The sequence below is a fragment of the Chroicocephalus ridibundus genome, chromosome 7 (assembly GCF_963924245.1).
Source record: "Chroicocephalus ridibundus chromosome 7, bChrRid1.1, whole genome shotgun sequence".
In the NCBI taxonomy this organism is placed as follows: Eukaryota; Metazoa; Chordata; class Aves; order Charadriiformes; family Laridae; genus Chroicocephalus; species Chroicocephalus ridibundus.
The window spans coordinates 543,119-558,798 of record NC_086290.1 but is presented as its reverse complement, the minus strand read 5'-3'; the positions used below and the strand labels follow the sequence as shown (position 1 = coordinate 558,798).

Genomic DNA, 15,680 nt, shown 5'->3' with positions numbered 1-15,680 from the left:
ACTCTAACTTCTCATTCCTGATCTGAAGGAGCTCCTAAATGGTTTCACTAGCAGAGGTCTCTCACCACTGGTTCTGAACTGTGGTACGGACATCCAGGGGTAGGAACCCTATCTGAGTATAGCACTCGAACCTGCAATCTCCTGATCAGTTCTCTTTGGTCTACATCAGCATCGTCATCTCCTTAAACTACTTGATGAAATGACAGTTTGCTGTCCCTGTTTGACAGCTCTCACTCCCCGCTGGCTCTTGAAACCCTGCTTTCTCTATGCCAGCCTTATTCCTCAATACGGGGTAGTAAGAATAAGAGACGTGATCAAAAAACAAATCCATGTAATCTTTTTTGCAGCCTTTCTTTCTCACAATATAAAATGAGAGAAGAGGGCTGACAACAAAAAGCATGGAAAAACAGGATGAAAAATGTAGAAGTGTACACTACTGTACAGGAAGCAATAACAAATACAGTGCAGAAAACAACTGGGAAGGGAGAATGAACCATCCCACTGAATGAATAGACAGAACAAGGAATGCTATAAAATAACAGGGAGAAGCACTGTTTTTCTTTGGATAGGTTGTCTTAAACTGTTCTAACCACAGAAAAATGTATTGGAGAACAGTGAATAAGCAGTGAGAATCCATTTACTTAAAAAGATTAAACTTGGTGGTACCTAAAGGGAAAAAAACCAACACTGTTACTATGTTTGGTTTCTAAACAAAAAAAGCTTGCGGCAATGTTTGGAAGCCTTAGAGCTGTAGCTGAAAGTCCCAAATTTAATTTAGCAACATAATCTGATATTTTCTACACTCTTAAAAAGGTTTTATATAAAACATATAAACATACATAGCTACATATAGAACTAATGTTAGAGAAAATAGGTACCTGAGGTACTTCCTCAGGTAACACATCTTCACCAACCTAATAATGTCCCCCACATCTAAGAAAAGAATGAGGAGGAATGAAAGATAAGTTCAATTTCCAAACCTCTAACCCCAAATAATTTCATTTTATCTTTGCCTTTAATATGCTTTTTCCTTTAGCCTATATATCTGAACCTTATGAATCTCCACTACTAATCTTCATCTGTTTCTTCTTCTACTGAGGACTTTATTCTGAGGAATTTTCAGAAGTCAATGGGATCTATCCATTTGAGATTAATTCCAAAATCAGGGTCTTGGCATATAGGATGCAAACTTTGTATTTAATAGGTAATATATTGGATGTGTCTTAAATTTTACAAAGAAAATAATTTTTATAGATATGTGTGCACCCACAAATGTATACACTTACAAATAAAAATATAAAATATTAAACTTTTAGCTTTTAAAATGGCTTTTCACAATTTTCTAGAACAACTATTTGCCAAAGGTTGAGATACAATTACAATGGTAAATGAAAATACTTGAACTTTTGCCCCAGTACTGTAAAGCTTTAGTGCACAGATCCTCAGTAACTTTACATAAGCTAGGAAGCTTATAGGGATAAGGAATAGGTCTTTTCTTTCCAACCTCTTTTTTAGGTTCCTTTAGTAGTGAAACTTGCCAGTAGGTATCAGTAGAAAGATTTTTTTTCCATTCACTATTAAAAGCATAGTGGCTGGAAGCGCTATGTCTGACATACAGTTTTGCAGAGGGGTCTTATATAAAACATTAAGGTAAATCCTGCAAAGCTATCCCACCATCCACCCTCAAGTCTCCCTGAAGGATTTTCCTCTGCCACACACCTACAGAAAGTTTGACAACATGACTCCAGATGATGCCTCATTGTGGAAAGACTTTTTTCAAGTCAAACACCAGGGCAGTCCCCCATATCACAAAGACTGGGTGTTGAATAGATGGAGAACAGCCCTGCTGAGAAGGACTTGGGAATCCTGGTGGATGAAAAATTGGACATGAGCTGGCAACGTGCGCTAGCAGCCCAGAACCCCCCGCAGCCTGGGCTGCATCCCCAGCAGCGTGGGCAGCAGGGCCGGGGGGGATTCTGCCCCTCTGCTCCGCTCTGTGAGACCCCCCTGCAGCGCTGCCTCCAGCTCTGGGGCACCAACAGCAGAAGGACACGGAGCTGTTGGAGCGGGGCCAGAGGAGGCCCCGGAGATGCTGGGAGGGCTGGAGCCCCTCTGCTGTGGGGACAGGCTGAGAGAGCTGGGGGGGTTCAGCCTGCAGAAGAGAAGGCTCTGGGGAGACCTGATTGCACCCTTTCAATATATAAAGGGGGATTATAAAAAAAAAACAAAAAACAAAAAACAGAGAATGACTTTTTACCAGGGCCTGCAGTGACAGAACAAGGGGCAACAGTTTTAAGCTGCAAGAGGGGAGACTGAGATGAGATATTGGGAAGAAATTGTTTGCTGTGAGGGGGGTGAGCCCCTGGCCCAGGTTGCCCAGAGAAGCTGTGGCTGCCCCATCCCTGGAGGGGTTCAAGGCCAGGTTGGCCGGGGCTTGGAGCAGCCTGGGCTGGTGGGAGGTGTCCCTGCCCAGGGCAGGGGCTGGCACTGGGGGGGCTTTAAGGTCCCTTCCAACACAAACCATTCTATAATTCTACGATCAAAATGCTATAGTAGTTTCCATATGCAGCTATTAATTGCACAGAGTATTTCATAAGTAGTTCTATTCTAGATTGTGATAAAACAATTAAATTTGAACATGATAGCATACATACCTACATCACCAGTCCTGTGAATTGTAAAGAATGTTGCACGATCTGGTTCGCTCATTTTTATTTTTTATAGCTGTTGAGAAACAAACAGAAGTTTTGAGAATATCAACATTGTGGATACAATCTGAAAAACACATTCTAAAAATCCATATAGTTTTCTGAGAAGAGAGGGCATATCTCACTACAAATGTAATTAGACAGAAATTACACAATTTCATCTTTCATTTTAAGAGAGATTTCATGTGCCTCGTATCATTTAGTAGCTAAGAAATCAAAATATTATTTCCTTAATGAAACTGTAATGCTGTCACATAGACAACCTATTCTTTACTTTTGCTTTTCAAAATATAACAATCTTATTGACGCAAACGTAAGGTAAATTTTTGAGCTGTCCTTTGCTTTTTAGAAATCAAGCCTGAAAAGATCACTCTCTTCTTATATTTAGAGACTGTGGTTTATGTATGGATCCCTATACATCCCCTTTAAGGGTCTCTATTAACACTTGTCAACCCAAGTCAGCTGTTTCAGCAACAGCGGCTTAGTTCCTGATGAGCAACTATGACAGGCGGCACGTATCAAGCATTCACATCATCTTGGGGATAACCTGACATTTAAGATGCAACACGGTATACAACATAGTAAAAAACTTTGATGTCTTAAAAACCTTACTTTCACCTCAACTGAGCATGGTCTTGCATACAAAGAAAAGCAATAGATCAAAACAAGGTGTTTCAGTTGAACTGAATCAATAGATGAATTGTGCCAGAAGGGGCAGCTCACATTCAACCAGCCTCCCCACAAACCCTCTCTCTCGATCCCGGCTCTACAGTACCAAAGTTTCCTACATACAAAATTCCATCCACTTGGCTACACCTTTGACATTTGTCTGGTCCCACAGCAAGTAGCAACACAGTAAACAGCAGATCAGCAAAATCTGTGAATTTGTGTATCGTGGAGTTATTTCTCTGCTGAACCAGTTTATCCATACAAATTCCAAGGATGGCACAATGCAACAAGAAGGCGGGAACAAGAGCAGCAGAAACAATGGAAAGGGAACTACTCTGACAAAGAGCTATTAATTTCAGTCAAATAAAAATGCGAGACTTCAACCAAAGATATTTAGCACCTTACTTTCCTGTGAGCTATGTTTCTTCATGACAACATTCTGCATTGCAGAATCCTCAAAAACAGCTAAAGTGTAAAAATCCAACCTAGATGGACAACAGTTGCATGAACGAGCTTCCACTATTACTGCAAACAAACGGTAAGTGCTGTTGAAATCACAGCAATAACAGTACACCTACATACACACACACTACTGTTCCTGTGGCTCAAAGTCAGTTTGATATTAATTCTCTACTTGTTAACTATGTAAGTTACAAGGCAAAGAAAATTCGTGACCACCAGGCTTTGTACAGTGACTATTCCATGGCCAAACCAAGTAGAAAATAGTGAACACTCATCAATAAAGTGTGACATTTCTCCATGCTTCTTCATGCAAATTCTTCAGTGTTATTTAACAACGCTATGAAACTGTCCCTTGCACTACACCAAAAATATCAAATTCTAAATGTCATCTGCCTTCACCTAAGAGTGACCATTCATTAACAATAAAGGGACCTTTTCAAATTTGTTCTGAAAGTAATTGACAATATCAGGTGGTCAGAAGCTGCACTGAATGTCATCATCTGATCACAAAGATTGAAATTTAAGATACATGAGAGTAAGAAAATATGACAGTACATGTGGGAGTTCATTCCCCCTTCAAAAGATTAATGTGTATTTTACAATCTAATAGTCACCTGTAGATAAATCCACAGTTCTATCCCAAAGTCTACACACTCCTCAAAAGTCAAGGGAAAAAGAAAGGAAGAAAAAGGTTAGCACATTCATACCGTTGATGCCATTTTTCTCCACTTAAAGCAATTATTTGGTTTCAACTTGTAACCATGTACACTGCCAAATTCATCCAGACAAATGAGGTAATTCTCCATATCAGAAGAAACTTTGGCCTATTTGTCATGGTAATGTTTTATCTATACATCAATTTATCTACATATAATTTTTTATATATATACTTCAGTTGGAACAGATTTTTTAAATAATCAAATCAATTATATATGTAAAGCCTTAAGGTAGGGATTTACATAACACAGTAAAGCATGGGATTTACCTTACTTATCTCTTCAAGATGCACAAAACCAGTTTAAATGCTGCTTCTTTTCCCACTAAAGACAAAATATATTTTTTCTGCTTCTTCTTAGAAAGGTTGCCTATGCACAGGCTTGTCTTTCTCTATTTCTTGGAGGAATCACTGGAAATATAACTGTAACAAGAAAGATCCAATCACCAACACACAAACTTTTAAGCTATAAGCTGATCAATTTAAAAAGACGTTTAAAGAAAATTCTTTTTATTCAGGTTCTTTACAGGTCTGTAAATTAGGATTAGTTTTGTATCCCTAGTGTCATAATTCCTTAGATTTCCAGCCTCCAAAATCTTCTTCCCAGGTGGAAGGGGAAGCAGACACATCACAAAATCCTGTAATTAAAAAAAGAGGCCAGAGGGGAAATCTTAAACAAAAAAACAAAAAAAAAAGGAAAAAAAAAAGAGTGAAATGCTGCAAACTAGTGTAATTTCCTGGGGACTTTATAATATCCAGCATTATCTTTAAGCTCCAGCAGAATTATGTGACATAATCTTCCACTGAATTTATAGTCATTAAGATTAAACAGGAAAACTTAAAACACTAATAATAAAAGCTCAAAAAGTAGAAAAAAATATAGGAAAATTCAAAATATTTGTTTACTACTACTTGACAATTATTTCTTCTTAAGGCTTTCAATGTGAATCACAAAGAAACAAAACCAGGCTTTTTTTTCTTTGCTGAAGAGTAAAACAACCCTTGAAGAGTAAATCTTCCCTGGAAGAGCACATCAACCACATACCTAAATTTAGAAAAAAGGAAAAGCATTGCAGTATATTGAAATTCTTTGTGTTAAAGCTTTTTTGATGGACCAGTGTAACACAGACTTTCATATATCACTTTCTTAGAAAGATCACAAGTCATCACAATTCCTAGCCCCATTCAGGAAGACGTGAATATTCAACTGCGGCTTGGTATTTCTATAACCCTACTGATATTCTTAATAACATAAGAGTGAAGAATAACAGCACCGAGTCTCTTCTTACACCATCAAATATAACCTATATGTACATAAGGCCAAGAAAACAAGGGGGAAGAACTAACACAAGGATTCTGAACAAGTATGACCATTCTCCAGTGGAGCCAGTCGAGCTCTACAGATCAGCAGCATGATTTTTAACAGCAGCAAGTTCTCTTGAGGGTGTTTGTGTACTACGCTTATTATGAACGCGGAAACATTGATTTTCCTTAGCAGAGATATCAGCAAGGCTACCATATTCTGAGCTTCTGCAAACAGAAATAAATATACCTGCATTAGACTTGAAGTGGGTTGTCTGCACACACTTTGTGGAACCATTTGGACTTGTTAGATTTGTAACAGCCCAGTGACAGCAGCAGCTTTGACCAAGTTGCCAGAATCCCTCAAATTAAAAGCAGGAAAATATATCTATAAAGGAAAACGCGACATGGGATAGTCCTAACTACAGACCGAGACATCAAAGTTCCTTGCAACGTCAAAATGAGAGATTTGCAACAATGAAAACTGGCTTTTCTTTGCCTGCCAGCACTTGCAATTCTCAGCACTCAACTTCCCCATGCTTAAGTTAAGAGAGGGAATTCAGTGGTATGTTTGAGTACAGCAGTACATAATAAACAATTTACCTCAAAAAATTCTCTAACTCTGCTCTTTTCACAAGGTTAGTCCTTAGAAAGGGCCTCCATCATCAGTTTTACATTGGGTATTCATTCATACCAGTATGACGGCAGAGATGCTTTCTGTTGCTAGGGGCAAACTGCTATCCCTGTTCTTAGAGCACAGGGTTCCCGTCAGGAGTCCCAGGAAATCCCTGCTGATCTCAGTCTCCCCGGGGCAGAGGGAAGAACTGTGATTCGGCAATTCAAAAGAGCATAAAATCTACTTCCATTTTTCATTCTTACAAACATAACCCATGGAAAATCTTATGTAGCAGAATTTTTTCTACTTCCTCTTGCATTTCCACTCTAGTTCACAGAAAGTCATGCAAATATTTCGGGGGTATTTTAGTTTTTAACAAGAGCCACTGGATTTTGCATCTCAATCCATCTGGCAGTGCTTAAGTGCCTTCATCCTTTTGCTCTTGAAAAGACCATTGGAATTTTTGCATTTTATAACCTTAAAAGAGCAATTTCCACTATGTCAATGCTCTCATTAAATTCTGAGATCCGTTAGTATTTCTCCTAGTTGCACAGTCAGTACTAAAAGGGGAAAGGAAATAAATTTAGGGTGAGGCTTGGTATATTTACATCATAATGACACTTTCACAAAGTGATCAAATTATTTGTGGGTTTAAAGATGACAATTTTAATTGATAGTGGTGGGTTAATTCTGGAGGTGCTTGCTCAGCCTCTACCCTGCAAGCCCCCTGCCAGCTTCAATTGAAATGTTGCACTGAATGAATACGGCAGCTTACAACCCAGACTTCACATTTCATGATGAAAGTTATTAATTTTTAAAGGTTTGCAGCTGCTTGAGCAGCGTCAATGAGCTACAGCTAATAATTTTTTTCCCATATACCTATGTGCTTTTGAAGCTAAAATAGTTAGAGAGATATCAATTTCAGTAAGAGTTCACTGCCTTAAAAATCTTCGCACCTTCACAGATTACAACAGAATGACTTTAATTTGCACACACCTTTTCTAAAGGAAGACTATTCAGTAAGTAGTACTTGTGGTTACAGTGCTTAGGAGACCCTTCAGAAAGGAAATTGGAAACCCATGTTTTCCTCCTTCATGCCCCTTTATCCCCAACCACGGGGATACAATGTTTTAAGGAAGGGAAGGCCAGGCCCTTTTCTCTTTTGTGAATGGTACCCAAATTTCCTTGTGGCTGTATCCTAAAGAGTATTTTAAAAGTTTAAATGCTAAGATGTCAACTTTCTTGTATCTTTTCTTAATACTTGTGGTCATAAATATTAAATGTATTGGCCAAGTTCCTGGATAGTGTGTTTGATTCAAGCTGCATTTATGGATGTTCATAAATTAAGTGCTAAAAACGCCCACAGAAAGAAACCTATTCCCAATGAAAATATACTATGACTACCAGAGCAAGAGAAGTGAAGTTACTCTTGTTCTAAGGAGCACTACTGCTCAAAACACAACAGCATGGGATTTAAAAAGAAATTAAAAAAACCCCAAAAAACCAAACAGGTCAGAGTCAGAAACTTCAGCTGGAAATAAAGAGAAAGGGGATACCATCTGACAGTTTCACTACTGAATCAAACCATTAGTAGGGTTAAGATTTTATTAGGTTAAACAAAATAAATCAGCCCAAAGACATTTCAAAATTATGAGTAATGTAAAGGCTGGACAAAACATCTGTCTTCAGAAAAATAACTGCACAAGGAGCTAACAATCTAGTCTCTCACAAGCTTAAAAGACATTCTATTCCTCTGCTATAGACAGCCTTCCTCCTGCCTACTTTTTTTTGGTTTCTGACCATCCTCGCACTACTTCTATTGATAAACTTGGGAAGAGAGTACTATGCAGTGACTCTCGCCTAAGCCTCTATGAGGGAAAAAATAACTTATTGATGAAAAATTGGGAGAACTCGAAAGCTTTAAGAAGACTGGATGCATTGCACCCAGTTCTCTCTATAAAAGCTTTTTATGACTGTTCCCTGCCCAGCTGCTGTGTTAGCGTCATTCTCCCGTATTACACATTTTGAGAATCATCATCCTAATCTGGGTCCATCTGCCCAGCTTTAAACCACGAGCTTCTTCCAGCACAAGAAACACTGTCCTTTTTGGAAAACAGCTACGGATACTCGTAAGATTAGCAGCAGCATAGCTACCCCTCGGGTTTACTTATTTATTTATCCCTTTGGCAAACTTTTAATGTATCTTCTTCCTACTGACACGTTTCTGCTATAAAGTTGGCATTTTAACAAAACTTCACATATTCACCTCAGCTTCATCTCCTTTGAAAAGAAAGCAGGAAAGTACATCTGCATGAACAGAACTGATGCAAAAAAGAACTTACTGGCCATTTTCTGTAATTTTAGGGCTACTGTGTTTGATTAAATAAGGGCTTAATCCCTTCCAGCCTACCCACTTCTCTCTCCTGCAACGATGTCAGACATTTGTATTTGATCTCAGCCTTTTAATGGACATTATTTTCTGTTATCACAAATTCAACATTATGACTTCACTAAAAAGCTGAAAATTAATGTTGAGATTATTTTGGAAAGGGCAAGATCTGTAAAAACCTGTATTTTATCTTCAGTAACTAGAAAACGTACCAATCAAAATGACAAAAGCACAGCAAGTTAATTTTTTTTCTGCTTTAATGCAGATATATTTTAAAACCTCTTCGATACTATAAAAGTTCATCTAAGCCTTAATTCAGATACCCTCTTTCAAGGCTTTGTTCAAACTTCAATACAGCCTCTAGGTTGGAAGTCTTGATGCATCTTAGAAAGAAAAAGTACAAAGGATGAAACGGACACAGAACATAGAAAACTGTTCCCCAAGAATGCTAAATCAGCTATGCCTACAACCAGCCATGACTAAATCTTTTAGTAAAAAGCACAAGGTTTACCAATCTTTTGTTTCTCCTCCTCTTGATAATTCAGTATTTCACTACAATTCAGAACTCTCTTTAGGTAATAGCAAATATGACCTTTTGAAAGATCATGCCTCCAATTCAACTAAACACTTGAATGCGTTCTTAATGTAAATGCTTGCTTCTGCCTGAGGTATATGACTTAAGTATATTCTTAAATATAGGAATACCAAATACTAAGGCAAGGTTCTACTCCCTTTCATTTAAATAGAAATTAAACTCTAGCAGTGTCAGTCAGCACTTCTGGAGCAAGCAAAGCCTGCACTTTTGCCAATCACCCCTTGTCACATGTTGCTGCTGATTCACGTCCCAATGCCACAAGCATGAGTACTCCCAGTGAGTTTAACCATTAACTTGAAAGGAGCTGAGATTTCACTGCCTCGATTCAACAAGTCATTCGCATACATAAATCTCTGCAGATTTAGGTCATGAGTGTCACTTTTTCCTCTCAGCTAAACTGTTGCTAATCAACAGACAGGCAAAATTACTGGGTGGGGAGGCACAGTGGTTAATGATCTGGACGTGTAATTTAAAACAAAACTCTGTGTGCATGTTTTAAATCAGTCAAATTATTAGATGTAAAAATCAATAATATGAAGCCATATCAACTCTATACAAAATACAATTTAACAGCATAATCAATGACAGTTTAATAAGTACTCATATTTTGTGTGAATGAAGGTTGTTTAATTTCACAACAGCAGGTGCTACAGTCCTGTGGTGGTTCAAGTAAATTACTAGTGGGCATACACAGCTAAAAGCCAGAAATGAACCACTGACTTCATTGAAAACTTTGAAGACAACCTCAATGGGAACTTTGGTTATAGATTAGGCCAGATGTTTCCTGAAACATCCAAACTCAGGGAAAAAAAAACAACCAACCAAAGAAGTCTCTTATTTTCAGTGCTCTCGAGTATCTGTAGATTTCTTAAATATTTCGTGGAATGTTTTCTTCTAGATTTTAAAGTTTAAAGGAAGAGTTAATTGTTTAGCTACTGCATGTTTCCATTCAAAGAAGAGGAATATTAACACCAAGTTGTTGGAACCCTCTGATCCTAATTATCGTTAGGGAAAAGAGGCAGAGAATCACTCCCATGGCATGTCACTGAGTAAAAACAACAAACAAATAACCAGCTTTATCCTTTAATCAGATCCATTCCCTCCTTCTATTTGAACTAACTATCTGAAAATGGCACCCATCCAGAACGTTTTAATCTTGCAGCAGTCAATCCTTTCCCCTGGAAGAAAATACACAGTATAAGACTTCTATCATTCAGTGTCAAAACAGTTGCTAGAGAAGACCTATAGTTTGATTATCATTTAAATTTGCATTCCCTAAAGAAAGAATTATGGATCTGTTTGAAATTAAATCAAGTATCAGAAATTGTACATTCCCAAAAGAGACATAGTCCTTTTTGTCTATGATAATCTTATTACTTTCTCATTAAGTAAAACTTAATCCAAAGTAGGAAGATCAATTTGAGTAACACTTAAAACAATCAGCTTCATGGAATACTCTGTCACACTGCAAGGAGGGCAGGGAATAGCTTGTCTGCTTTCTGAGTATCTGCACATTACAAGAAAACTACTATTCCCCCCTATTCTTTGAATATCTAAGTAGCAAATCCAAGATAAAATAAACTTTTAAAGCATTTCATATAGGAAAAAAAAATTGAAACAAGCAAATAAAAGAAAGGAAGTAACTTTTTTAACAGTTGACAGACTGACATAAAATGGGTAGGAAATGAAGTCACCCATGTCCACCATGCAACCTTGACTCAAGTGAGTCACTGGCATTTTGTTATGCTGCTTTGTTTTGAACAAAACATGCACAATCCATTTTCACTGACCAAATGCACCCACTTCAAAGTTAGCCAGCTGCAGACAGCACACCTGGCAATTGCAAAGTTCAACTGAAAGAGAGGATGAAATGAGAAAATGCTCAGATACTTTCAGTAGTTAGTGATGATAGAATGGTTAAAGCTGGAAGGCACCTTCAGGCCCACCCGGTGCCACCCCCTGCCCTGGGCAGGGACACCTCCCACCAGACCAGGTTGCTCCAACCGGGGCTTGAACCCCTCAAGGAATGGGGAAGCCACAGCTCCTCTGGGCAATTCCTGGCATGTGGCTGGACAATCCTGCACAAAGTCCTCCTTTGCTGAGCTAAAGGCAAAAATCCTGACGCATCATTTACAGACTTTTGGATTTGAACACAAGAAATTTGCAGAGTTTTATTATATACTTTTTTATTAATGTTCCACCTACCTTCCTATTTATTACCTCCATGTATAACAAAAAGTAAGTTACAAATTAAACAATATGCTTCAACATATCCATTTAAAGATTTATTGTAAGATGTGAGTCTGACTTATCCATTATAGCACCCTACAATTTTCTCCATTATTTAAGAAATAACAAATGTAAAGTTAAATCAATCTTTAACTATCTGACTCGTAAAGCGCATCTGCTTATTCACTAGCCTATGTGGAAAGCAGGATATTTGTGATAGTGCAGCGAGCAACTTACCACTCTGCCGCTCTGGCATCCGTCAGATAAAATGCTTAAATCTACGTTACTCATTTAGCACAACAGAAGTAAAGATGCTGGAATTGAAAACTGCCAGAGGATCAACGTTCCCTGCGTTACAACAAAGTACTGGGCTTTGCCTTGACTCTTTTTTTTCCCTTTTCTATTAATGAAAAACAAAGCCAAGACAGTAGCTTGAGACTCTATAGAGGGATTGATATTAGTGGAACAAAACATTTCAATTTCATTATCTCTTAAAGCCCACCAGTTTTAGAGCCAAGCATTTCAGCCATCCATGTAAAACCGATATACTCTTTTGAAATGAAACAGGTGATTTTAAGTTGTCCTCACCTTTTGCACATGCTCCTGTCTTTGCTCCTCACTTCTGTATAGTATTTTAAATTAAAGCACGTCCACCTGCCCCATTTTCATGCTAGCTTTGTTACTGATTTTTTTTTTCTTTAAAAAAGCCAAACGTCTATGGAAAAGTTCACTGACCCGCTGCTGGAGGCCCCCTCCCCACAGCTCTGCTGACAGACCGATTTGGGTAAGCATTTCTTAATGAACTCCAGGCAGAAGTCAGCTGGCTTAGTTTATACTGTATGGGGGCACAGGTTTTTTTAGCAGTGCTTCAAGAACATATTACTCTGAGTAAATCTGATTTCTACTTAAGCTGAGATACCTCTCCCTCTCACACCCTATGAGAAGCTGCGGCTTTCTCAGTTGCAGTGATTTGCATGTTTATGGTTATACTTAAAAGCAATTCTGCATCATCAGTCCTCTCAGAGTTTAGCAGATTGCTTCACAAACCAAGCTTAAGGTGAAGAGACACAAACAGGGCTAATAGCTGTTAGGAGGGGAAGAGGAACCTGAGGAAGCAGGACCCTGTGAGTTAGTGACACCAAAGACTATCACCATGCCTTAAACCAGCCTAGCTGATTTTTTGTCTGACAGTACCATAGCTGCAGCCTATGAGAGAGTAAGCAAGAGGGATAGATAATTCATATGATCTAGATGCTGTTGCAGGTTATTTTGTCAAGAGCATCAAGTATCATTTTGTACAGCTTTTGCCAGTTCTGCTAGGCCAAGTTTGCAGAGTTATATGTAGGGAAGCATTTGGCACACCTTCACTTTAAATTACTGCATAACATTGTCTGATATCCCACTAGAAAAAAACAAAGCATGCTTGTCTTAAGCCTCCCGTTTACAACCCTTGGAAATGTATAGTCCATAAATTTTGCATATACATTTTCTTTGTTGTCTCCTTTTTCATAAGGATCTCTAGATTTCAGTTTGAAATTCTGTATCCCTAGTCTGGTAAGAAAGATTACAATTTGGTAAATTTCTCAACATTTTTTCCAGGCTTCAAATACGGCCTAGTACGAATATGGGTAATATTTTGTTCAGCTTGGGAACTATAGCAGTCAGTAGGAACTGCAAAGGATTTTAGCAGGCCTTCACCTGTCCTTGAGCAGATATAAGTACCTGCAATTCTCCAGAGCTGGTTTGGGGTTTGGGGTTTTCTTGCTTGTGGGGCTTGGGGAGGGTTGTTTTGTGCTTTGAGCATTTTTTGTTTGTGTGTTGTGTTTTGTTGGGTTTTTTTTGTTTTTTTTTGTTTTTTTTTGTTTTTTTTTTAAAGTTTGTTAGTTTCTACAAAAATTACTTACAAGCTTAGGAACTGAAAACCCATAAAACAGAATGACTGCTAATCACCTTTTCTTGGCTTTTCCTCACATCCTCTCACCAAATCATCCATTTGGCTGCTGCCAAGCTGCCCAGTTTTGTCAGATACAGTAATATCCAAGAGCAGCCCTGACCTACAGGCGCACACGTGTGATGACGCCTGGTTTCATGGTTAGCTGCCTTCAGCAGCAAAGCTCACTTGAGGACTTCACTGGGCACTTTGTCCTCCCCTCCCACTGCACTACGCTACCCCTAAACAAAATACCAACAAAACCATTCACAGTGCCACACTATAAGCTGAAGCAATATATTGGTACAGGATTCTTCTGTTTTGCCAAGAAAAGGTTACTTTTCTTAAACCTGGATTGACTTGGCAACTGAGCTTAATCTTGTGGTCCAGCAAGCTGTTGTTCCTCAAACCTCCATTTTGCTGAAACAGATACCCAGGGCAAAGCATTTCACATCGCTGCCAGAAGAGGAGGTCCCCCGTTCCCTCTGTGCACAGCTACTTGCAAATATCTTAGTGCAGGCATTAGAGGCAGGAACAGTAAGTTAGATCAAGAAATTGATACAACTGAAAAAATAAGAGGGTATGTTGTGGGGAGGTTTCTGGGGAAACTGGATCAATTTTGTAATCTATCTCACTGCACAGTTGCACGATGACATTTGCTGGCACAAGGAGAGCTGGAGCGATATCATGACAGGGAGCATTGTCCCTTTCCATTGCAGCTGGGCTTGAGCCAGATTAAAGTGGCTGTGTAATCAGAAGCTTGGTGATCATGCTGAGCACTTTGCAGGATCTAGAAACAAGTATTCATACCTGATGCTTCAAAGCCATGGGAGAAAAAAAAATAATTACAAAAATGCAAACAACTTGGCAGTATCTAAATAGTTTTCCTCAATACTTTGTTCTCCCACAGGGAGATAGAAATCTATACCCATGACAGAGCAGTAATTTCGAATGCCAACATCCGAAACTTAAAATTTTTGTAAAAAAAAGTCTGGCTGAAACAGCAAAATGTCAATCCCCTACTACTTCAGAAATACACCTTCTATTAGGTGCCACACCTCCCCAGTTCAACAATGAAAAAAGCAGGAGAACATTTACTGCTTTTTAAACCAAATGAAATTACAGTTTCCAAATTACCCAAAGTCAATTGTATCATGATTGACTGAGTTACTGTGACATCAACACAATGGCTTGCAGTAACTTCTGAAATCAAATTGTAGGTTTTAAGGAGGGGGAAAACCCCCACACACCTAAATAATTTCCCCTGTGAACGCAAAACAGCTGCTCATTTTTTTCAGTTAGCCCTCCATGAACACCACTCTCTTCCCCAGTTATTTTTTTCCAGACCTTTTTAATTTCCGTACCTGTAAGAGACTACAGATAAAACAGGTAGCGCTAAATAGTTTCCAGAAGAAAAAAAGAGAAACAAAGGCAACACAGTTTTTTTGACTGATATTTATCTTCATAATCCTGCATTTCCAAGGACCAGTCATTCTGTGCCAAAATTCCCACTTTCTAGCCACAGTGCCTGTGTGCTTACATCAAAGGAGAAAAACTAGGTAATCTTGCAAATAGGGAAATAATCACCAAAATTAAAGATAGGCATGCCAGAGTTCTGCAAGGACTGTGAACACCTGTGGAATATAAAAAAATAGACTCCGATTTGGATTAATTTCAGAATAGACTAAACGAAGCAGAAAAACATATTAATGCCTTGAAATACTGAAGGAGCACAACAGCAGCAAAACAACCAGGAAATACCCGTTAAGTAAATTGCTCATCTAAAAAGCTGGAAAATGAGCACGATCATTTTAAGAGATCAGATTTAAGGCTCATAAGAAACCGAGAAGGTCCAGAAGGAAAACTTGCCATTAGATTTTTATAAGATTTTCAAACATAATGGAATTCGTGCTTTCCAAGTGATGCCGAGAATGAAAAAGAAAGATCATCTTACTTTCAAGTCACATCCTGAAAAAGGTGAATAAAAAAAAAACAAACAGTACTTGCTTGTTGCTGATCCTAATATTGATATAAGAGTTTAAACGTGTATTTGACAAAGGCTACT

At 38.4% G+C, this 15,680-nt stretch overlaps 1 protein-coding gene across 1 annotated transcript in view; it reads right to left on the bottom strand.

Annotated features, from left to right (window-relative positions):
- Positions 1 to 15,680, bottom strand: part of CCDC148 (coiled-coil domain containing 148) — a 71,406-nt gene that overhangs the window by 53,182 nt on the left and 2,544 nt on the right. Inside the window, exons 2-3 of the mRNA XM_063342442.1 lie at positions 4,825 to 4,977; positions 2,655 to 2,724 (exon numbers count right to left, since the gene is read on the bottom strand). Coding sequence (XP_063198512.1) covers positions 2,655 to 2,709 — 55 coding nt within the window. The 5' untranslated portion in view covers positions 2,710 to 2,724; positions 4,825 to 4,977. The remainder of the gene's footprint in view (positions 1 to 2,654; positions 2,725 to 4,824; positions 4,978 to 15,680) is intronic.